This window comes from Anneissia japonica, unplaced genomic scaffold, assembly GCF_011630105.1.
Source record: "Anneissia japonica isolate Jap-2015-1 unplaced genomic scaffold, ASM1163010v1 scaffold16662_len1167910_cov178, whole genome shotgun sequence".
Lineage (NCBI taxonomy): Eukaryota > Metazoa > Echinodermata > Crinoidea > Comatulida > Comatulidae > Anneissia > Anneissia japonica.
The window spans coordinates 723,170-748,906 of record NW_022732216.1 but is presented as its reverse complement, the minus strand read 5'-3'; the positions used below and the strand labels follow the sequence as shown (position 1 = coordinate 748,906).

General features: G+C 33.5%; 1 protein-coding gene across 1 annotated transcript in view; it reads left to right on the top strand.

Annotated features, from left to right (window-relative positions):
* Window positions 1-25,737, top strand: part of LOC117115605 (ankyrin repeat domain-containing protein 27-like) — a 60,667-nt gene that overhangs the window by 30,264 nt on the left and 4,666 nt on the right. The window contains exons 23-24 of the mRNA XM_033259472.1: window positions 22,730-22,823; window positions 24,572-24,756. Coding sequence (XP_033115363.1) covers window positions 22,730-22,823; window positions 24,572-24,756 — 279 coding nt within the window. The remainder of the gene's footprint in view (window positions 1-22,729; window positions 22,824-24,571; window positions 24,757-25,737) is intronic.

Sequence of the window (25,737 nt, the reverse complement as noted above, 5' to 3'; positions counted from 1 at the left end):
GTTATTGCCTTAAGATTTTTCTTGTTTATTTTTTCAGGTTTATTAAACCCTGCAAAACTTGTTGTTTAATATATTCAACACTTGTGTTTTTTACAATGCACTTGAACATTAAATACTCCTTGAATTGTATAATCCGGTGATCACATAAACTTAATTCTGATGTTGCTAATTCCTGTATTGGCATACACCGAATCAAACCAGGCCCTTGACACTTTTTAAGTAGACAGTTTACTCTGATAAATGACAGAATAATTGAAATTTAACTTATAACAAGGTTTTAGGAAGATTTTTGTCATCTTTGATCGAGCAAATCTGCTTTTATCGATATCGTATAATATTTTGAATGAAGTCGATAACAGTAATATATTAGTAATAATAATAACAGTAAAAAAAAGGACGGTTAGAGTATTCTAACCGAGACGTTGGGACATTACAATCCAAATGGTTCTTCTCAGATCCAAAAATAACTTAAATTGAGATTTGTGGCATATGCCCCAGGGTTTACCGAAAACCTATAATTATTTCATTTTCATTTAATTTTTTTTATTTGCACAAACGGCCCAGTTGTTGCGTCAGAGCGCCATAACACCATAACTAGTGCTCGCAGCCCCTGCAGCATAAAGTAGGGTACCATAAAATTTACAATACAATGACCTGTACAATTAATTTTTTTCTAATTTACAGAAACATTAAAATTTTGAAATAAAAATTGGTAATTATACAATACAGTGAAAATTAATTTTAAAATTTTATGTATAAGTAAGTACAAATATGCGCATTATAAGCAATTATTCAATTTCCAAGAAATTTTTCAATTATTCAAAATTATTATTCAGTTATTCAATCTAATTGATACATTAATGGGGCGTACATTAACAGTACGCTGGGGTTGCGGGGGAGAGAGGTAGAAAAATTTTACACTTTTATGCATAAAAATGTTGATTTAAAATAACATGCAATATGTAAAATTATAATGTAACCATGGATATAATAGTTTTTTGCAACCAAGTAGATTGCTTTAGTTGATTTCACAAAAAAAGTGCAGAATTGTTTTTAGCAAAATCAACATTTTTTTGTACACTTTCAGTGGGAAGGGAGGGGGTACCGAAAAAAGAGTACTGTTTGTACGCTTGTGAAAATGTTGATAATTGTAAACGACCCCTAAACATTTTTAAAAAACATTGGGAATATTCAATCCAGATTGATTATCGTCATTTGCCATGCCAAAAACCTTTAAGACTTATTGTATTATAAGAATAATATTTTGTTGTTATATAGTGGATTATGCCAAGCAGTAGATGCACCTCAAGGGGAAGGGCACCTCAAGGGGAAGGGCATGAGAGGAAATTTATCTCGTAGTTCAATTCCTATAACCCCCCCCCCCCCCCCACTCCATCCTGTTCCCCAGAAAGAAAATTTACAGCACAGGTATATTCAGGGCTGAAAAAAGTGCATAATCGCAAGACCAGTTTCCAGAGGCATTGTGTTTGCTTAGAAGCATTTTAAACCTGTTTTTTTCTCATGTACAGCAGCCACCCCTTTTGGGCTTTGTGCTAAGACAATATTTTGTGTTGGACGCATCAAGATCATTTTTATGGTCAGATGCAACAATTATTTTTGCCTGGCCTGATAATAATATATTCTGTTCATGATCTAATCAGAATTCAAACTGAAATGCTATGTAATTTTATTTTATATGGTATATTTTAATGTACCATAAAAGTATATGCAATGGTGATTAATTTAAATATATTAATTTGAATTATTTAATCTAGAATATGATTAAATATTCATACTTTTGTGGCAGGGCTGGAAAAAGTGCGCTACTGCCGACCAGCGGTCAGAGGCAGTGCACTGACCTTTAACACGGGGGAATTTTAGAAACATTTTTTTTTTTTTTTTTTTTTTTCATCACAAATTAATGCATAAATATAATGTTTTTGTTTGCTCCAAACCACTAAATGTACTACTGTTTTGCTATAATAGAGTGAAGATAACATTTGTTCCTGGAGCCATTTGATCAAGATAATTTTCAGATTCTGAGGCACAAAAATATTCATAATCCAGGGCAAGATATGGAGCTGTCTCTTATACACATCTAGATGTGTATAAGAGACAGAGTACATACAGGCCTCAGTTATCAAAATTATACTTTTTTTGGCTTCTGAATAGCCACGAGGCCATAGCCAGGTATTTTTTTTCTGGATTAAAGTATGCTAAAGTCATCAATATTCTGACATGAATTTTCACAATTCATGAACACACATTTTTCATGCAGAACTCATAAAGTTTATGAACATCTAAAATATTTACCTTCTTAAATAATGGACAAGATGCTTGCCTGAACGACTCATTTTTAAGATTACAGCTGTAATAGGCTTTAAAGATGATTTAGGTTCTACCTCACACTTTTAAGCCATAGTAATACATGATGAATTAAAGGTTTATTATATATAGAAAATCAGTAGATATTGCATATCCTAATCTAAAGAGATTGTTCATATTAATTATGGTGTTTTGCCCTACTTGACATGTCATACTGAATGCTCAGTATGTTCCCAAATACTTGCGAAAAAAGTATCACAAGGGAATTGAACCCACGACCTTGAGATAACAGCCTGGTGTCTTAACCAGTAGACTAACGTGCTTGTGCTTAGTATGCTAGTGTTGAATCCAATCTTCAAGTAACGGCAGGTAGTGCAATGTAATATTCAGGTGGAGTTTGTGTCAGGAGATTATATAGGAATGAAGTTTTGTTCTACGTGACTTGCTATCGTACTGAATGCTCAATACATTCCAAATACTCCCAAAAAAATGTCGCAAGTGAAATTCGGATCGGTTCAATGTTTTATATTGAGATTTGGTATTTGCTTTGCATATTATAGTGCCAGTCAACTGCTCTCATCACCTGATTTGACCCTTTACAGATTGGTTCTTTGTATCCCACTCATTGGTGGACTCAGATCCAGGATCATGAATTTACAATTGCTAATAGGATGTCTTCACCTAACTCCTATTAATAACAATTATCTTATAAAAACATTTTTTTTTTTAGTGCCATACTGTGCAAGATATTGTTATATAAGAAAACAGAATTACCTGCACAGAGTTCTGTATCCCAGATAAAATGGCATCGAATGAGAATGTAGTCCCATGCGAACATTTTCAAGGTCTTATCAACTTATAATGACCTAGTAGAGTATCTTCTACAAATTACACGCTTAAGATTGCCATGAGTTATGTTAAGGAAGAGCTATAGAATATGAAACCATTACGATTATTGCCAAGCTGTGATTGCCCTGATGGAGATCAATGATGCTGTTGATATTCAGTAAGTTTGATGGAATGGCTTTTTAATAAAGGAAAACTTTTCCTAAATATGGTTTAAAGAGCCCTCACAAACTTCCATACTGGTTTAGTTATCACTTTTAAAAGTTATCTTTCGAATATTATATAAACCATTTGTTGTATAAATTGCAAAAATATTTATAATGTTATTATTTTTTAATTGAGTTCTGGTTCGTGTGGTTGACTATAATGCATTGTATAACCTCATTAAGATCTGTATTGGCTAAATAAAAATTAACTGTGCATGAATGTGCAGCAGCATTTTTATATGGTGTGCATCCATGGGTCATTAGATGTACGTGTAGGGTCGTGCGATATACATGTAGTGTTGTGAGATATACGTGCAAGGTTGTGAGATACTTGAAAGGGTAAGGAATGAGACACGGTTTCTTTAACTGTTTTGGTATTCTTATGATTAATGCTGTTATTGTATCATCTTTCAGTATATGCTGGAGGGGTTCTTTTTGAAATATAAATGTATGGGTTTGCTTTAGTATAACGATATCACTTACAGTACGCTGGTATTATACACTGACCCAGTTAGCAATCCTTCATAATCCAGGGCAAGATATGGAGAGGGGTGAATTATTATGTAGGCTGTGTTCACGCACACCAGCCAACGGTTAGCAAGATCCAGATGAATAACATATGGGGCAGGTTGTGGCAAAATGGCTAAGTTGTAGCAAAAATTGAAAATCAAGGTATTGGTATTTTCAAATACCTGAGTATGTGATCTTTAAAATGAGGGGTCATTCATTCAAATTGGACATTTCCAGCCTAAGTTATTGGAAAGTGAAAGTACAGTACTCTTAGAGTCAAGATAAACATGATTTTGAGTAATTGCCTTTCAAAGTTATTTGTGCATACATTGTTTAATAGAATGAACTATGAAAAAGAACGTTAAATAAACAATTTGTTAACCACTTCCAGAACTAATACTTTGGGAAATGATTAATAAGACATTAAACTGTTGATCTATAGTGAAAAACCAATTTGGATTTTTAGGCAATTTTTTGAGCTCCCATATTTTATAACTCATTTCCTCAATACTGGACTGTGTGACAACTTAACCATTTTGCCACAACATGCCTCATATGCGCTTACTCTTGCATTCATACAAGAAAATCCCCAATCCAGATATCCATAGCTAGCAGATGATAATTTGATTACTGGCCAATAGGAAACTGGAAATTGGATTGGTTAATAATAGAAACGCACTCAATTTGCTAACCGATAGTGCTCCCTAATCACTAGCGTATCCAGATCCCGGTAAGGGTGAGTGCTAACCGATCATGCAGATTAAAAGAGGCACCCAGCCTCCGTCCCCCCCCCCCCTCCCTCCTTGTAAATTTTTCAAAATTAAAAAAAATTGAGAAAAAAAGAAAGTTATACTAAAATTTTGAGTCTAAAGAGTGCCATTTCCGGCCTCTTGAGGTGCCATAATCATAAATTTTCTTCCCTCACTCCCAACCATGGTGGGGCTGAGTTAGTATAGACCCTCCATTTGTAAAAGTCCCTCTCTAAGGCCCCCTCATTTGCAAATTCCTGGATCCGCCACAGGCGTTCTCACACGAGTGCTAACGGTTAGCTCCCAATCCAGATACTAGGGCTCTAGTGTGAACCTATAGCCATAATCTCTTAAAATGGAAACTGCTCTTCAACTTCAATGAAAATCTTTAATTTTTTTTTTTCATTTCTTGTCCTGTACTCTTATTGCAATCAAAGATAAATATTTGTGCTATGATTTATTGTGTATATTGCAAATCATAAATGCATAAAAGATTTTCTCATGATCCAAGCTTACTATTTCTATCTTGCCTTTGAATGCAATTTCAATCCATGGATTTTTAAACTCAGTTTCCATTTTAGCAATCAGCGTTCAAATCCATATGTGTTAATCATATTTTGGAAATGTTTAATAGCATAGAAACATTTGTATATCACCTGGTTAAATAGAGGATATGGTCCTTTAATAGTCCTTGTCTACACTATCAAAATTTAAGTGACAAATGAACGTGATATGCCCACATAAAAACATGCCCATTTATGGGCACATCACACACATTTTTCTCATAAAATCTGGTAGTCCACAATGGTTTGAAAAGGTTTTAAAAACCTCAGATGTCTGAAATATTGTAACTAAAAATATATTTAAAAATTTTAAATATGCTTTGAGTTAATTTCAACAACTTCCGTGAAAACACATAAAAAAAGTTCTAAAGGTCTGTCCACACTAAAGTGACAAATAAATATGATACCCACATTTGGGTGTAATATGATATATATACTGTACACAGATTTGTTACATGAAATTTGATAGGATCGACATAGCAGTAGAACATTGTTATTGTGTGTTTTTGATTGCTGATTTAGTTGATTAGTGGTGATATTCAAACCTATAGGCAGGATTTCTAAAGAGTTTTTTTCTTGATTCATAACCAATTATTTGTGTGCATCATTCATCCGTTGTTTGTCTTGTGTAGCCTTGTACTAGAAACATATCGTGTCTAAAAATGATTGTTCTTTTATTATTTTTTTTCCCTTTCATATCTTTGTGAAATAAGATTGCTCATGGATAATTTAATACCTTTTTATAAAGCACCTTGAGACAACTTTTATTGTGGAAGATGTTATAGAATTGTAAGACCATTACGTCTTAATAGCATACACGCAGTGTACGTTATGACGCAGCTCGCTGCTGTTAACTCAACACAGCTGATAACGTTGATTGATTACATCCGGGCTTAACTGGCTACTCACGTCAAAGTAATATCAGTAAACCTGAAAAGGAATAGTTTCATTTCTTAACTTTATTGTATATTTGTATCGCTTCAAATTTCATGGAATACAAATGCCTTCATGAGTGCATAAAATTGGAAAATACGCTGCTCGCGATTTGATGCAACACATCGCTGGTATGTCACAATATCCTAACAAAGCTGATTGATGTATGTTTAAGTATCAGCTCACGTCACTTGAAAAAAAAATTGCTGTAATTAAATTATTTTCCCTTAACATCTTTCTTACATTATGTCAAATGAAAATGATGGGCACTTAGAATAGAATTAGATTGATTCAGTTGAACTGATCTATCTTTTAACCTTTGTGTATTTTGATGTTTATTGTAGTTTATAAATGATTGCGAATGCGATACTTTGTGTCACATTATCAAATGTTAAAATGCTATACTTGTGTTGTGGATTTATAAACATACAATTCTAGGTCGGCCACAGACGAGCCCTATCATGGATTCCTCACAGTTTTATTGTCAAATACAATCTTGATTATTGGATTTTAGAAAAAGATTCTAATTGAAAGACCTAGTTTTCTTAACCTTATCCCCTCTATCCCCCTCGTTCTACGTCCGCAGAGATGCTAATGCCTATTAATCTCTCTTCTTTGCAGAATAAGGCTAAAACCTAAAACCAAAGCTTTTTTTATTCACCATAAATACGCATGCTGGTTAAATAAGTGCGACATGGCATTAACACTAGTTAAGCTTTTTAACGACATCAAACATAAACGTTCGGAAAACTGTCACATACAAGTAGGATAGTTTTATTAACATATGGTTTGAGATATAAATCATGGCAGGTTTCTGTTGGTTTTGTAAGTGGTAAAAAAAAACAAAAAAACTACCATATGAAAAAAAAAGAGAGAAAAAGAAGATAAGACCTAATAAAATTTATTATTAGTTTATCACCCTATCTGGGCTGGAAAAGTAATGAAAGACAGAGGCTTTTTATTTTTATTTTGCTAAAGTCAAATACTGTATACTAACTTTTGGGTTGTTTGCTGGTGCATTAATATATTCAAAGTAAAATACATTATTGAGATTTCCAAATGATATCTACTAACTATTTACATTGAAAAATGAGAAAAATTTCTAAGAACTTTTTTTTTCAAAAGAAAATTTTGATTTCCAAAAAATTTATTTCCCTAAAAATATATATTTTTTCAATACCATACATGCAGGTGAGAGTGATAAACTAATCATTTTTTATGGGCCTTAAAAACAATATTAATTTATACTGTAAACAAAATTATTTTCCCTCTCTTTCCAGACTTTTTGTAAACCATGATATCTTGAATATTTACTGATAACATTGAATTATTAAACTACTGTACTATAAACTCCATGATGATAATTTATGCTTGTTGCTGTTGTATTTGTATCTTTTGTATATTTATCTTGTTTCTTACTCAAGTAAATAAATTTCATATGCTGCAATTGTAAAATATGATACAATACATTGAAATTGAATCATAAAGATGATATTTAAATTGATTCTTCAAAAAGGAAGCCATATCGTTTTGCTCTTATGAACCAAAGCTCTGCGAACAATATCAAGTTATATGTGATTCATACAGTAGCTGTAATTTGCCCATATATGGGTATGTATGTCATCATGATAACGTCATTTGATAGTTTGCAACAGAGTTAAATATAAATTCAAAGCATCAAAGTAACAACGGTAGATGTCCTTTTGTATGCGTATAGAAAAAAATAACAGTTATGCATGTAAATACTGTAACTATTTACATTCTGTCTGTCTGTTTATCTTGCACAATTCCGCCGCTGCAAGGTTTCTGGTGACAAGTGGTGAAAGAAGATTTATATTTTTGTCTTACAGCAAACTGTATGTTTAATTAAGATTACTCGTGCTAGAAACAATCTTCTGTCCATTTTTAAGGATATTGGCATCTGTCTTGCTTCATGGCGCTCTTAACAAAATGTCTATAACTTTTGGCAAAATTGTACATAACCATTTTAATGTCTATTTCCTACCCTCTCAATTGACATTTCTGATTTAGTAGCTCCCTACTTACTGTAGATATTGTTGTTATTAGTCCCAAAAAACACAGACACCGTAATATACGTAATCTTGCGTGTCTGTCAGACCATAGAGCAAAGAAACAGTAATTGGATTTTAGATAAGGGTGCAGGTCGTTGCAACTCCTTCTGTTTCTTTGCTCTATGGTCAGACATACAGTACACATATTTCTGGCCATGTCTGATTTAGCTCTCCCACTTCAGTAGTTTTATATTGTTCCGGCTGAGTTTACTGAGAGATTCTGATAGCTTTTTGCATTGCTACTGTACATCATTGTCTCTGACAAAAAAGTTGTCTGCACCTCTAACTTCCCATTTGTATGCATGTTGAAAAGCGCTGTAGATTACTGTAGCTTGTCTTTAAACAGCAATAAATACCAAAGATCACTATAGTTTACCATTTATGATTTCAGTTATATAACTGGTGATTGGTTAAGTAATGCCCTATGGCCATCTTTAACCAATGTTAAGGTCAAATTTTTTAATGTTTAATTAACTTGTACCAGAGGGTACATTTCTACTGAAATAGTTTTCTTATCATTGGTGGGTAATTGGAGTTGAAAGGACTAAAAACTGCTCCACGTAAATCGATGTTGGCTTGCTGAGCACTATAAATGTATTCCTTGCACATGATAAAGAATTTATTTTTTTATGAACCGCATACATATAGCCACAAGGAATAATTCTTTGAAAGAACCGTTGCTCATTTGGTCTTAGTAGCACCTCCAAGTTGTCTGATGATAAATTTGTATCAAATAGATTGCCATACGCTACAATCAACACAGCAAAAGGTAATTAATTTGTCATCAAAAAACATTGTAGCTATTTTAACCTACAGTAATTTTTTTTTGAAAGGTTATAGCCATAGGGTACCAAAATTACATCTTTTTTTTTCTAGCGTGAATGTGACTTCTTTCATTGCATGAACAGTAAGTAAAGCAAAATAAGCACTTAGTAAAGAAAGCTGAGATATTATTTTATACAATGGGAAAATTAAGGGTGTTGAGAATTTTATTTTGAAACTAATACTAGGCAGGTTCCCAGACTTGGACCTGCCTTTTCAAAACATCCCATTCTTTCTCTTGTTACAGTTTGTTTTAATTTATATTAGTTTTATTTCCATACATCCATGATGTGTACAGTAGTTGACAATTCATTTCAATGGACCTTTTTTAAGTTGTTATTTTCTCCTCTCTGCTTTGTGCAAATGGTTTTGGGTACCAATACAGGCACTTCTTGAGATGATTTTAGATTTTGGTCTGTGGTCATCTCCAGACTGCTGATAATTGAATGATTGCAGTGCTCAGTGGCGGATCCAGGAATCCAATATAGAGGTTGTACACAGAGGGACTTTTACAGATGTAGGGGTTCAGTACCACCTCAGCTCCACCATGGTTAGGGCTGAGGCATGAAATTTTATGGCTGACTCTTCCAGATGGTTCAGAATTAATAACAGTGTTTGCTTTAAAACTCTGGCGGCTGCTTTCAGGCTCATTAGTCCGGGAAATACTATAAACAATTCAATATATAATTGAATTTATAGTTTAAAAAGGTATACTGTAATAAATACTCTATAATTTTTTAAGTATGAATGCCAAAATGTATAAAGGTTATATCTTGCCAATAGGTTGCATAAACTGTAATTCTCTTTTCAATTGATCAATAATTTGCCTTTAATAAAGATTAGACTTAATAAGGGTAGTATAAACTTTAATAAATACTACTTAATTGTTCACTATGGCACAATGTATACAGGTTAATTTTGTAAATAGGATGAGAGCTGAGCGTTTAACTGAAAGGTAATGTTCCTGCTTCTTTCGCTATAGCCCTCCCCAGGTTCAAACCCTGCCAGTGCCGGGTTTTAATTGGAGTCGGATTGCTCTGCTCCTCGAATAACCCTCGCATGAGAGCTTAATAGGCGGTGATAAGGGACAATGTATCCGTTATATGTCGGTTCTGGTGCTGCACTGTGGCTGACGTGGGTCCCCAGGGGACCAGCCTAAATTTCCAATTTCAATTTTTTTGGAATTTGATAAAAAGAAAAGGAATTTAATTCAATATATTTATCTAGTGGTATTAGCACACAGAACACAGAATTAGGCTAATTTCCCCCCCCCCACCCCCCGTGGGGGCGTGTGGGTTATACAGTACCTGAGGAATTTCTATATTAATAAAAAGATAAATTTTCTAGCAGTATGCATGCCTAATTCAAAGCCAATATTTGATTTTTTTAAATTTTCAATTCAGCTTAAAGTTTATTATTCATATCATGCCCTACGCTTTTGCCCGTGAAGGCTGGTATGTAAAAATTGGGCATACCTGAGGTGGACTTATGTATACACAAGTTGGGCTTATACCCGAGAAACTATGGTACCGAAAATTATACTATAGACTTATAGATGGGACTATGTACCACATGACAGCCAATCAAAGGTGGTGGTGAACTTATGATATTTACATTTCAAATACCAATGCAATGATGGATGAGTTTGAAAATATTTACGACAATGTGTCTTCAGATTGCTTGTACAACACATTAATTTAAACTTTAAATTTTGATGACCTATTAATTTCGTATAAGTCTATCAGTAGAGCTATGTCAGGAACAGCTCAAGGCTAGGAAATGAAGAACATGGTTTAGAAATCAATGTCTTGATTTCATCAGTGGTTTGGCATCATCTATAGGCAGATATGAAATCACTTAGGCCACGTAAAAAAATTAAATGGTTTCATTTAATAACAGATATTGTTCTCCCAATGACGATTGAAGCAACTCAATTCGAACGTTGAGACGTTCTCAACAACAACAGTTCTTTTGACAACTATCTATGCGGTGTACCGCAAGAATTTAACACATAGTATCACATTCACGCCAGCTTTTTCTTGCTTCAGTTTTTGTTTTTCAATTTTCAAAAATTGTAATCGTAGTTGCTGACATAGCGTAATTCTAGTAGTGGTAATTATACTAAGCATGTCTTGTGCCTGTGTAGGAGGAGGGTGACTAAAGAACAGGGAGGGGAAAAGCTGTCCGGAAAAATAGTATGACAATTTTTAGTAGGCCTAGTAACTGAGGTCCTCAGAAATAATTTCTCAGGTGCCAAAAAATGGGAAATTTTTGGACTATTTTTAAGCTATTTTGAAGTGTTTTAGAAGATAATTATATGTAATAATAGATTATACAGTGGCGTAACCAGGGTGGTTTTCATGGAGCCCGAGGATCCCATCCCCTTTTTTTGTTCCAACATGAAAAAAATAATATTAAGCTAAATGGAAATAAATGGCATGAGTAATTTAGTATCAGACCATAACTATTTTGTAGTCATAGCATACGGTTTATCGGAACATATATTCCGTCCCTAATTTTGCGCCTTGCGTAAAGTACAATGGAGTAGTGTTCTATTCAGCACCCACTTTTTAAAATCCTGGATACGCTACTGTAGACTATATATACAGTAGTGTGTTCATTTTTATGAAACAGCGCATATGAGAAACTAGTTTTCTTTTTTTTTTATATTTTGGCTTGTGAACTCATATACATCAATCATTTTGAGCAATTCTGATGCCGCATGAAAAAATGTCGTAGGTTTATTATAATTAAATTATTATAATCTGAATATCAGCATTTCTTTCTAGTGATATCCTAGTATAGACCTTTAGGGTATGGACAAAAAATATATAATTTTTTTAAAACCATATTTATAGAGGGTATTAACCCTTTTAGCGTATCATAGAAGGTCGGTGGGATACTCAGGGGCTCTCTTAAATGAAGGAAATATTATGTGATGCTTTATCAGATAAGTTTAATTAGGAGGCTTACATAGTGGAGGTGTCTTTTTTAGTCATGAGAAAAAAAATCCTGTGCTGGATTTGAACCCAGGGCCTTGAAATTGGAAGGCAATATCTTAACCACCATCTTAACTCTATTTATATATAAATTTTAATTTAAGGTAAATGGTAGAGGTAAAAGAAATTACAAAAGATTAGTGTGTGTGTGTTTGTGTTGGGGTCTCTTCTTTGAACATTTTTTGAGCATTACCCTTCTGTTGTGATACAAAAAATATGACTATTGTAGCATTTAATTTTATTAACTTGGTATATTTATATTTTACATTGAAAATGAATTTATTTATTTATTCCATTATAAAAACTTAATAACAGTAGCCAAGGCTAAAGTGCTTAAGTTACATTTGGAAATAAAAGACAAATACAAAAACATCAATATATAAAAAAAATACTTCTATATTAGAAAATCTATATAATTATAATAATAATAATGCTTGACAAAGTAATGTCATTGCACTCTTATCCAAAAATTTCGAAGTTGACCTCAAGAATGTGGGATGAAAATCATTTTAATACAGAAAAATACATTGAGAGAAATTTGAAATAAAAAATGGAGGGTATGGATGCTAGATTATTGGGAATAAAATTGAACATCACTTGCGATCTTGTATTTGTATCCAATAAACGTACCACAATTTTCAAAGTTGTCTTAGAACATGTATCTGCAGCTAATTGGTATAATGAATCGTGGATGAAACAGTTACCATTGAGAGAAAATTGAAATCCAAAATTATGATATAGATATGTCAGATTATTGAAATTACAATAATGTATCCTTTGCTATATACCATAATATTACTTTATCTTCAAGTTATCAAAATGTTGATTTGAAGATTTATAGATCATAATTACATCAAATCTGGACGACAAATTGCATACGTGACAATAAATTAATGTTGATTGAAAATTGAAATCAAAGGTATGAAAGAGTGTAGTAGAGTGAGTATCTTATACCCTATTCAGACTACACTCTGTTGCGATCGGTTGCGATTACTCCTGATCGCAATCAATGAGTGCATTTAGACCAACACAATAAAAACTTTACACTCCAGGCCGCCAGTGGCTAAGCCTATGTTGACTGACCTCAGCCAAACAGTGCCTATGGAATTTGTTTCGGAGTAAAAGATTGTAGCACCCAATCGCAACAGGTAACAATTTCTATATTACTTATCCACTACTATTAGTGAGCTTTCACACACGATTTTACCTTGCGATTGGGTATCGCAATTTCTACAAGCGATCGCAATGCGGTGCTAGTCTGAATGGGGTGTAAGTGGTTAAGATGCTTTTGTCTTCTGTTCCCATTGTGGGTCCTGGGTTCATTTAATGTAGCAGCAGGAGACTTCGCTGATAAAGCATCACTTTATTTAATTTATTTAAGAGGGCCCCTGAATATCACCCAACCTAGGATACGCTGCAAGGGTCTATAAATTTGGTTTTAAAAAATAGTTAGAAAAAGACTTGGATCACTAAAAATACAATAATGTATAGTTTTCTATACTGTAGTTGCCTATGAAGATATAAAACAAATTTGAATATGACTTATAAGTGTATAGATGTGTATCATATCAGGATAACAAGTTACATACTAAACAGTAAAATACCAATGATAAAAAGTTGAAATCAAAATTCTTGGATTAATAGTAAAATATGGTATTTTTTTGCTATACTCTAGTAGATCTGCCCTATAAACATACCACAATTTTCAAAGTTTACTACTGTATACCATGTATAGAACTTCAAGACAAAACATACAAAACAGTATGTATTAAAAACGATAGAAAATTTAACTCAAATTTCGATCATAAACGTTGTAGATTATTGGAAAAGAAATAATGTCTGGTTTGCTATACTTTGTAAACATAACCCAATTTCCAAAGTTGATTTATGAAGAAGTAATGCTATCTGTTTCAAATCAGGATAACAGATTGTGTATTAAGCAATATATTAACATTAACAGAAAATTGAAACCTAAATTCTAAGAAATTCAAAATAATTGAAATTATATAATATGAGGTTGCTATAGTATACAATTAGACATGATATCATAAGAGCATGCGTATAGAACATGATATCAAATTGATATAGAAAACCGAAGATATGCTTTGGAAACATAGATCAGAACCTTATTGTAATACATTGTAAGTAATTTACTCATAAAGTCACATTATATTTGTTATATAGTATAACACAAGTCATTAATGACACATTTGCTCCTTTATGTTTTTATTTATTGATCTTTAAAGTGTCATGTTATATTGTTCCTGAATGTGTGTAATGTTAAATGAGTTTCTTGACATGTTTATTTATTTGTTTAAGTTCCTTTACATTTCAGTATAAATATATATTAACCTAAATGTTTTGTGTTACTTATGTTTCATGATTTTATATTTAACATGTTTCCATTATATTAATTTTACTATGTTATATTTTGTACATTAACACACATAATAGCATAATATGTTTTCTGTTGTTATACAATAATGGAATTGTATCATATTACATTTATTCCAATAATATGATATTTATTTTTTCATTCATTCATAAAACATTTATTAAATTCTATAGCAGAATACAAACATACAATAAAATGTGATTTAGAAGAAAAACATGAACTGTAAGGCATGATCCCGAGAAGATATAGCCTATGTTCTCACACGGCAGCTAACGGTTAGCAGGATCTGGATTCTGCTAACCGTTAGCTGCCGTGCGTCCATCCGAGAAAATCCCGATCCGGATACCAAAAATATGATGATCGAATTACTGGCCAATAAGAAACTGGAAATTGTAAATGCATGCGTGTGATTGGTTGATGATAAAAACACGCTCAACTTGCTAACCCATAGCGCTTGCTAACCGTTAGCGGTATCCGGATACCACTAACGGTTAGCGCTAACTGATCGAGCGTTCTCACGCAGGTGCTAACTGTTAGCGCTAACGGTTAGCTCCCGATCCGGATACTAGGGCTCTCGTGAGAACTAGTCTAAAGATCTTGTAAAGGGCATGCCTGAAAGGAAATACAAGTCAATACAAACATGATAAGAAAAATATTAATAACAAGACAGGTAAACAAATAATTAAAAAGTCAAATAAACAAATAGAGTAAATTTATAAATAATGTTTGAGTGCAATGGAAAGAATATTGTCATTTAATTGTCAGTTTAATGGTGGACTGTTCCATTCAAACAGTTAAATGGAACAGTCCATCTTAACAACTGACCAATCAGAACAGGATCAGGAACATGCACTATAGGGCTAAAAATATTTATTTGTTCTGGCAAGTTATTTGTGATGAACTTGTTGACCCCTCCCCCGGTCGAGTGGCCAAGCGGTAAGGCAGGGGAGCCACTAGTTACAGCCTTAACATCAGCACTGGTTCCAGCTGCTGCTCGCCCATTGTTCGGTTGGTAGAACCAAGTCTTCTCGGATAAGGACTTAAAATGGAGGTCCAGTGTATTATACATCTGGCTTGTGTGCACTTTAAAGAACCCTTTGCATCTTTCAGAAAAGAGTAGGGGGTTACCCGATGTTATGGTTAATTTCAGCCCCCGTCGTTGTGGAATGATAAGAACATGTAGCTACCATGAAGTGCCTCTTTACGGCCGCTAGGTAGTCACGGACCACGCCCATACGCAATTCAGAACAATCACACAAGTTATGGGTTATTCTCCTACCTTTACCGTTTTACCTTTTACCACCTGTAAGAGTCCCTCCTGGGCCCACCCTATTTCAAATTCCTGGATCCGCCACTGAGATGTTTACAGTTTCAACATAGCAATAGCTAATATGGGTTCTGAACCAGGAAGCACATATAGTAAACATGCTTTATTTCAATCAGTCAGTCATTCGTCAATTTATATGGCGCCATTCCCATAGTCATTACTTGTGGCATCGTTCAAAAAAATGTATGTGCCACTTGGGTTTCACATAAATCTGTCTAATGAATGATGTAATGTTTTAAAGGAACTTTTTTTCCAGAGCCTGGTGCTGCTGATCTCTTTCAAACTATGTTTGTAGATGTCCTTAAAGTTGGCTTGCTAGTAAACCAACAAGGTCTTAAAAATCAGTAGTGTGAAACAAGAAGTTTTCTATACATGATCAGAGTTTTTGACACATTTTGCCATGCGAGCTGCCCAATTTGGAACATTTTGAAGAAAGCACAGCTGCTTCTTTGGTGAACCATATGGCATGGCTGCATTGCACATACCAACATACCAAGTTTATGTACAAGTAACAATTGACAATTGCTATTTAATCTAAATGAAAGGTAGTTGACTGACAGATTTTGACATGTATCTCCATTGCCAGTTGAATATCAAGATATGTAGTACAGAGTATTAAAATAGATAAATAATAAATAAGGTCAACTATGCACCACCAATTTTTAGGCCAGCTGGACGACGACTTCTGCTACTGTGCAATCTCTTCCAGCACACTTTCAACTTGGGGACTTCAAAGTGCTGGAGCTAAAACGAAGTGGTGAAAGTAGCTGGGTTTTTAGTTGGTTTTCTTATTCTTTTGGGGTTGTTGTTAAATAGGACATTTTATAATTTAGTTTCTTTTTATTATCATGAATTTTCTTACATTTTTTTTAGTATAAAGAGCTTAGAAACATTATTTTTGTGCGCTCAATTTTTGATTGCCACTTTAAAAATGTAAACAGTACTGCAACTTTTGCTTACGACATCTCAAGACTCAAGGACATATGCTATTTGCATGCAGTCTGTTTATTTTTTTCTTTTATTATTATATGTATTGAAAATAAAGTAATGAAAAGTAGTACTTAGGGAAAATAGCTCTTAGAAAATCAATGTTTTCATTTTTATGGTAGAGTAATGCGTAACTAGACATAGGTGGTTTTAGTATCAATTGCTTTATTGTCGAAAATAATATATCCATTTCAAGATATTTGTTGTCTCATAATCAATAAGTGATACGCTATGAATTCTTGAACAAATTTTTCTTTCAAATTGCTAGTGGAATAATTTACTCGCCAAATATAAAAAGGTTTGTAATTATTTTATTAAAATAACCATAAAAATAATTACAATTAAAATTTCTTTTTATAGTGTATGATGTCCACATTACTGTAAAGGAAGCACTATAATAGGTCGTCTTCCCCACATTCCCCTCATTAAGTTCTCTAAAGACAGACTACTTTTCTCCCATAGCCTGCAGGTGTCATCTAAAGGACTTTTTTTTTTTTGTAAAGTTCATTCCAATCTTTAAATCTGAATTAAACACATTTACTGTTCTGCACTGTAAACACTATAAAATTATATATGACAAATATGTGTGATATGACTATATATGGACATGATGATGTCATATTACACCCAAATATGGGCATGTCATAGTTATATTTGTCGCTTAAAATTTGATAGTGTGGATAGAGCATTATATAATTGTTCAAACATCTATTCACTTCAGAACTTACAAATAAAATAACCACTAGTAACAAACATGTTAAAAAGTTATCATGAAGGCAGTGGTGCAACAATAGACCTTCCACTAAGCCTTACCCTTAGATGTTGTGACTAAGATCCCAATAAAAACATTTGCGTAAATGTATGTAAAACACATGCATTTGTCGGGCAACACACGTTTTCAGGACACGCGAGTATCATTGGCCATATTCCGGTTGGTTAGTTTTAAGTTTGAAGATTTGTGCTCTCACCTTAAATTTTTAGGCTTAAACCCTCCATTTCCCTAGTGTCCTTAGGTGGGGCATTTTACCTGGTAGTTGTCAGTCTCTGCCCAGGTGTGTGTGGGTTACCTGTTAGCCTTAAACCTAATGCTTAGATACTGTAGCTGCATTATGGAATTGCTTCCCAGGTAGCTTAGTATGTGTTCCAGGTGTTTAATCAGATTACGAGGGTGCTGTAATAATGTGAGGTGCACAGAGGCCTTGTAGCATGATTCGCTATACATAAAACAGCGGTCAAAGGTCGGATGAGCTCCTCAGAGTCAGTGGCCGGCCATCCCAAGTTTAAAGAGTGGGATTAGGTACTAGGATTAGATTTGATTTTAAAAAACACAGTATTAATACCATATAATTTACAGTCATTAAGCCTCCCACACTAACTGCAATAGTGCTTAGAATCGTGCTTAAGAAATTCAAAGGAGAAGAGGATATATTAAAACACAGTGGGTAATCCAGGAATTTGAAACAGCAGGCCAGGGCAGAACTTTCACAGATGGGGGTATACATCACCTCAGCCCTCTATGGTTGGAGCTAAGATAGGAAAATTTATGATGATTATGCCACTGGAATTGGCACTCTAAAACTTAAATTTGAATATAATTTTTTTTTTATCTCCATTTTTTAAAAATATTTTGACAATAATTTGGGGGTTTTTTTTGGGGGTGGGGGTGTTACTGGCTGACCCCATCCTTCTCCCTGCATCCATCACTGAAACCAGAATATTTTCCTCCATTCATAACCAAATAAGGTGTAGGGAGTGAAATGTTAGAAAAAAAAACATCTTGGTGCTTCTAAGGATTTGATCCCAGGACCCTGCAATTTACTGGCTGACCCCATCCCCTTGAATCCGTCACTGAAACCAGAATATTTTCCTCCATTCATAACCAAATAAGGTGTAGGGAGTGAAATGTTAGAAAAAAAACATCTTGGTGCTTCTAAGGATTTGATCCCAGGACCCTGCAATTTTAAGGCAAGTCTGTCTTGATTATCCCCATTTTTTATCTCCATTTTTAAAAGATATTTTGACAATAATTTAGGTTTTTTTGGGGAGCGGGGGGGGCGGAGTGTTACTGGCTGACCCCATCCCCCTTGAATCCGTCACTGAAACCAGAATATTTTCCTCCATTCATAACCAAATAAGGTGTAGGGAGTGAAATGTTAGAAAAAAACATCTTGGTGCTTCTAAGGATTTGAACCCAGGACCCTGCAATTTTAAGGCAAGTCTGTCTTGATTATCCCCTGCTGCGTATTTACTATACTCCATAACATATATGTTGCTATATTTAAGCATGGAGGTAAAATGCCTCCATGATTTAAGCGTGTATTAACAGTGTCTCTCAAATAACCTCTAGCTTCAGGCTAGCAATAGCATCATTAATGAGGTTATGGTCTGCCCTGGTTGTGTCAACCTGCAACGCATCAAAGAATAACATGCCCCCGCTTTAGCCAATCAGATTTCATGGTTTATAACTTTACGTCCTCACTACACGTATCTGCACGTCATATATTATACACTTAGTACTATCGATGAACTTTCTAATACAAATTCTCATTATTAAGCTTAAGGAATAATACGTTATGTGATTTTTCATATCAAACATAGATTCTCCTTGATTATTTATAATAAACTTAGATTATATACATAAGATAGAGATTTTTTATAGGTAATTATAGCAATTTCTCAAGTCAACGTTGTAGTTGCTTGTATTTTTTTAGTATTCTATGTCTTATAATTTATAAATAAAACAGAATTTATTTTAGTAATATAAAACCATTTCCCAAATCAATATAAATTTTATGTAATCTTTAAACATATCGTGTAAGATAATTCCTTCAATATTACTTTCCTTGCCGCTCCTTTCTCCTAACTGTGGAGATTAAGGGTTTGTTGAGTAAAGTCTTTCAACTTCTTTCTTTCTCTGCCACTGCTGATGCTTCACCCTAGCTTCTGCATCCAATGACTTCAATATAGTCAATTAAAAATCACTAACATTGTAATTTGATATCAATTTTATCTATTTATGATCTGAAACATTTTTTTTTCTCATAATAATAATAATAATAGTGTAGTTTTATATAGCGCACATATCCATCTAATGTAAGATGCTCAGGGCGCTTGATATGTGGACTAGGAACTCGATCAATGACTTTCTTCGCCCCTAAGGGTCTCTTCGTGTCTGTGCTAGCTACCCGGTAACCCGGTATAAGCAACTCTCATCGTCCACCACATGTTATATTATTTTTTTGTTACTATTTTATTTTAGTTTGTGATGTACATAGAGTTCATAACAGTATACGCCTTACCAGTCTACCATTAATATTATTATGTTAAAGCATTACTTAAAGACAGCTCAATATCACCCCCCACCTAAAGCTGGATTTACACTAGACACGATACGAAATGACAACAACATATCATCGTGTGGTTTGTATTCTTCCACACTGCGCGCATCTGTATTGTGTCGTCATGTTGTAATCGTATCTAGTTTAAATGTGGCTTTACACTTACAGCGAGCCATTCCCTTATTGAGAGACAACTTGTTTTGAGTAAATCAGTGTACATCCGAAGTTTTTCCTAGGTCACTCATTGTACGTCACTAGCTGTGCAGTCTAGCACTCGCATAGTGCTCTGACATTTGCAATCAATTCTGTGAACCTGTCCATAGATATTATCTAGGTCTCATTTTCTCTTGACCGGCATTACGGTAGCAATTTCGTGTGTTTGGTCAGACATTTATTTTTCCAGTAATAAATGTCCAAATGCTTTTTTTCCTGGTAATTTATTTTAGTTGAAGCATATATAGCTAATATGAAGCTGAATGAATTACCTTAAGAGTTTAAATAACCTGAGGTAATCATGAACTAAGAGCCTTTAGAGTTCGTAAACTTTTATTTTTGTTAGCTAATTAAACTATTCGATAGCATTCATTTATGTTGAAACAGTATCCTGGGGACTTATCATAATATGATATCAGTTGCCATTTCCCTAGGGTGAATGACCAGCTTCATTCAGTGGGTACTATCAAAGAGTATAGATAAAACAAGAGAGCATAAGTCCTGTTGGTAAATCAACACTCCCCTAGTTACAAACGAAGTCGTCGTCACTATCGAGTTTGCCCACTATGAATGATTATACAGAAAGTGGTATGATGATAAAGAAAAATAAAGTGATTCTAACGTCCTCTGGTGATCTAACAGAGAAACATGCGGTGCAGTACTGGGTAATAAAGAACATACAAACGGCAACGTGCATCCTCCACCGGCTGTGTATGGCGTATCATTTGTTTACGCTCTCAACAAACGTACTACTAGCCTCTCTTGTTCTATCTGTACTCTTCAAATAGACTATGTTAGCCTGGCTAACATAGTCTATAGTATTTGGGTTACTTTTTTATTGCGCTTAGTGCATGCCACACCTAATTTAATTGGCGTCCCATACTTGATTTCTTTTCTTCCATCTCTCAACTAACTTACTCATTGGTGGCGCTAATAAAGGAACTTGTGGCAAGTCAAATGACTATTTATACAAACAAATGAAAAGCCATTGAAATCCTTCTGTTTAGGTCACATCTGTATGTTTTTTAAATATTCTAAAGTCTTTTAGACTAGACTGTATTCTCTTAGCTAATTTTGTATGCAGGGAGAAGTTATTGTTAACCATCTGCCATGTAAAAGAGAAAAAAAAACTATTTGTCTCCAAAGAGAGGTTGTAAGACACTGTTCATGTACACTTTGGAACTTAGTGTTATGGTTGTTATTTTATATTCATACATATGTACATATATATACCGTATATTCTTGCGTTAATGCGATCCAGGTATTAGACGGCCCCTGAGTTTGAGGAGATTTTTGCATAATTTTTGAAATATCAAGCATATAAAAGATGAGCCCCCACCCCCCCCCCCCCCCCCCATTTCACCGTGAGAATTCCTACTTTTTGATGTTCTTTATGGTCTTGTAAGCATCTAGCTGGCAAAAAATAGAGCCAAATGTAGAGCTAACCTTCCAAAAAGTACCATTATTATGGGCATTAAAATCTCATTTAAAAATTGCGCTTATTTATACCGACAGTAGCTTCATCTCAGTAGTAAATTTGCGTTTTACAGACGATCCGCACATAAGACGAACATGATTTCAAAATAAGAAATGTCTATGTATTGCATATAAGATGACCCCTAGATTTTTGTTTGTAATTAGCTATTTTTAAGCCTCTTCTTATACTAGTTTTATACTTATATTTTAACAGCCGATTTGTAGGGAAAAGTCAAAATTTAGGTTTTGGTGTTTCCAGGCTGTATGAATCCTTATTTAAAACAGTGTTTATTTTATGTGAATTGGTTGAGTATTAGCAAAGTTATGAATATTTAATTCATAATTGAATATCAGCCATGTAGGTTTTGAGAAAACAGTCTCCAAAGACAATAGTTTAATATTAAGATTTGTATTTAGAAATAACTTTAATATACTTTTCATTTAGATTTAATGATTAATATTTTGCAGAAATGTTCTTACATATCTTCTGTTATAAAATGAAAAAAAAATCCTGAAAATGTTTAAAATTCTAATACTCAAAATGTTTTGGGGACTTGTGTGAAATTAGTAATTGCGACAAATGGGAGGTTTTGCCAGAGCCAGCCACGTATAAGACGACTGCCTGATTTTCAATCTTAATTTGATATCTTAAGCCTGGTCATTATATGCGAAAATATACAGTATGTTTTTTCACAAACATTTGTGCAGCCACTCCAAGGCAAAACAACATAACTTAACTTAAAATATAAAAGCAGTTACGTTGTTTTGCCATGGGACGGCTGTGTGGTGCAATGAAACTAACTCAGTAATTTCATTCATTGCACATTTTTCAAATGTTAATGTATTTTGCTGTACTATCAGACTTGATGTAACCATGCCATTTCAGTTTATAATTGCTAGCAACAGATTTGTGGTTACACAGAAATACATTAGTTCACATCGAGTAATCAACAAATTTTTATTTTTAGAACAGCGAAGTTACAACGATTCTGAAGAAAGCCAGTGAAAGCTACCAAGAAGCGCAAGTAATGTCACATGTCACTAGTCGACCAACCACCTTAGGTAAATTACATGCAAAATATTAGTATTTTCGTAATACCTGTATTAGAAAATCTATATTATTTTTTCTAGCCATGTCAGGCCAATTTTTCTCATTCTTGGGGCTGTGCCTTTACCAAGTCATCATTAAACCACTAATAATCATAATCATCATTATCATCATCATCATTATTGTCCTTATCATCAGCATCATTATGACCATCACCATAATCTCTGTGTTATGATCAACATCATTCCATTATCATCATCATAATCATTATTATTGTCATCATCATCACCACCACCACCATCTTCATCATTAAAATCATCATCATCATAAACATCATCATCATCATCTTCCAATATCTAGATAATCGTATCTTTAGACAAAAGGCTCTGTAAAACCCCTTTAATTAATAATATATTTAGCAAGTTTACCACAACTGCAATTCAGTATTTTTCAATTCATAATTAATTACTTTATTTTGCCATCGTAATTAGTATTTTAGTGTCTATTTATGGACATTAAAGGAAGCGCGCTGTGGAAACTCTCTCCAAACAGCACTCTTTCTACATCTGCGCAAAATGTAATAGAGACTGCCATATTTTTCATTATTTTACTATTGTTATTTTATTAGTATTTTTTTTATTTAATATTATTGCTGTTACCATTGTGCTTTTTTTAAAATTATTATTAAATGGATACTATGGCAAAAATTAAATGCATTAAATAAATAAATATACAAATTTATAATATATATATATTTTTTAAATAAATCTGATTTAAATATATATCCTTCTCCACGTTTTCCTGATGCATATTCTTTTGAGACTGGGTTGCTGATGATATGGTTCAAGAGTCTATGGCTCATGAGAGATGTATAGTTTAGATATTATAATAAATATATTCACTTAGAAAAATGCTATTAATAAAATCAATTTTGATAATTGAATGTAAACAGACAAAATTGGAAATTCTCAGGTCTCATTCGAAAGACAAGTACAAAAATCAATCTTAATAATTAAAGATTAAGACAGTATTATTTGATTACTTCTGTTGAAAACTTCAAAATATCCGGTATTTCATATTTTACTTGACACAGATTACAGCATGTTTTGAAGCCATCTCACAATCTAATGATTTATGATTGTTAAAATATATGCAAATCAAAATCAGAAAATATGCTAGTCCGTGTCTCCAAAAGTCATTAATCCCTCAACAGCCTCTGTTGGTGAATGGATTTCACCAGTATGTGCTTTTGGCATTATTTAATTCAAACACATCAGTTTTACTCGTCGATTTTGACATGCCTTTATTTTTATTCTATATATATCTATATTCAATTATTGGATATTTTCTGCAGGAATTATGTTTGTCATTACAGTTATAATGACTTTTTTTTTTATTGTGTTATGTTTTATTATTAGCAATATCACACAGATTCCGTGATGAACTGATGAGCTGTCTCTTAGATTGAATGGGGGAGGCGTGGGGTCTAACTTGTTTGACAGGGGGTATGACTATTAAATCCCAATGTGGTCCAGGGGGAAATCTTGGTTGGGTCGGAAACTAGGCAATTTTAGGATATTTTAAGCTGTTCTGAGGTGTTTTAGAATGTATTTTACCCAAAACAATATTTTATGAATTAAAACATGAAATTGTTTTGGGTCGAAGAGTCACGTCTAATTGGCGGAGGTGAAACCTATTCTCTTTTTCTCCCTTGTTATTTATCCAACACTTTCACTCATCTTTTTTTTTATTTGTATCTCAGTCCCAGGTTCTCCTGTTAAGAAGGTAAGCATGTCTCAACTGTTCCAAGCCTTCAACGACGCAGATCTCCGGCAACACGAAGCACTGAAACACAGTCTGGAGACGTTCAACAAGCGAAAACAACTCAAGCGTATCAAATCAGTCGACAGAAGCGCCCCAGTGCTTGATCTTAACCTCAAGCATCAGGTTCGTCACCTTGCCGCCAAAGTAGTGAAAGCAATTTGGAGTTAAATTAAACCACGACAGAGATCCATTATAATTATTAGTTGGCCAATGTTCATGACATCTTTCTCAAGGCTTGTGATTAAAGATATCGCATACTGTTTTTGAAATGGGAGGAATTAGGCGAGGTTAAATCCCTTTGTCAGTACAATGGCTATTTTAGCGTAATATATATAGAGCAAGATCACAATTAACAATAATAATCATGTTATCTTATGAAGTGCACTTCTCCATCACTTAGAGGCATAAACCAAGTACTTCTTTCCAGACTCAAAATCAAAATTCATTGCTTTTCACTTTATAATTACAATTTAAAAATCAACTTATAATGCAACTGTTAATAATAATAATTACAATGTATATTTAGCTTTGGAAATTGTAACAACTTTGTAGAATGATTTTATGGTCACAGGTGAAGCAGTGGATGAATTTTTACAAATATGTTTATAACTACTGCATATTTGCTAATCTTGTACAAAAATAATTAATAATAATTCACAAATAATTGTTTGCTGTAATTATAATAATAATAATAATGACAATGATAATGATATTATTATAATGATAATAATAGTAATAAAACCGTATTTGTATAACACCTTATAGAACTCAAATCCGTCTTGGTGCTTTACATTAAAGCCCCATTCCTGGCAAAATTTCAGTTTCCTGGCAAAATCTAATTTTTGTATAATGTTATAAAGATTTATAAATATAATATGGAATTGCTAGTTTAAATGAATTTAGACATTCCTAAGAATGAAAATAATGTAAAATAAGACTGAAATTTGATTTTTTTTGTGTTCCATACAAAAAATAAATGCGGATGAATTTTTCATGTTGATTTTGCGATAGGTCGTGAGAAGAAATATCGTAGGCGCCGAAAACATTAGCCTATCCAATGCTGCTAGGCTAGGCCTAGCCTTACCTCGATTTAAGGTTCTGTTA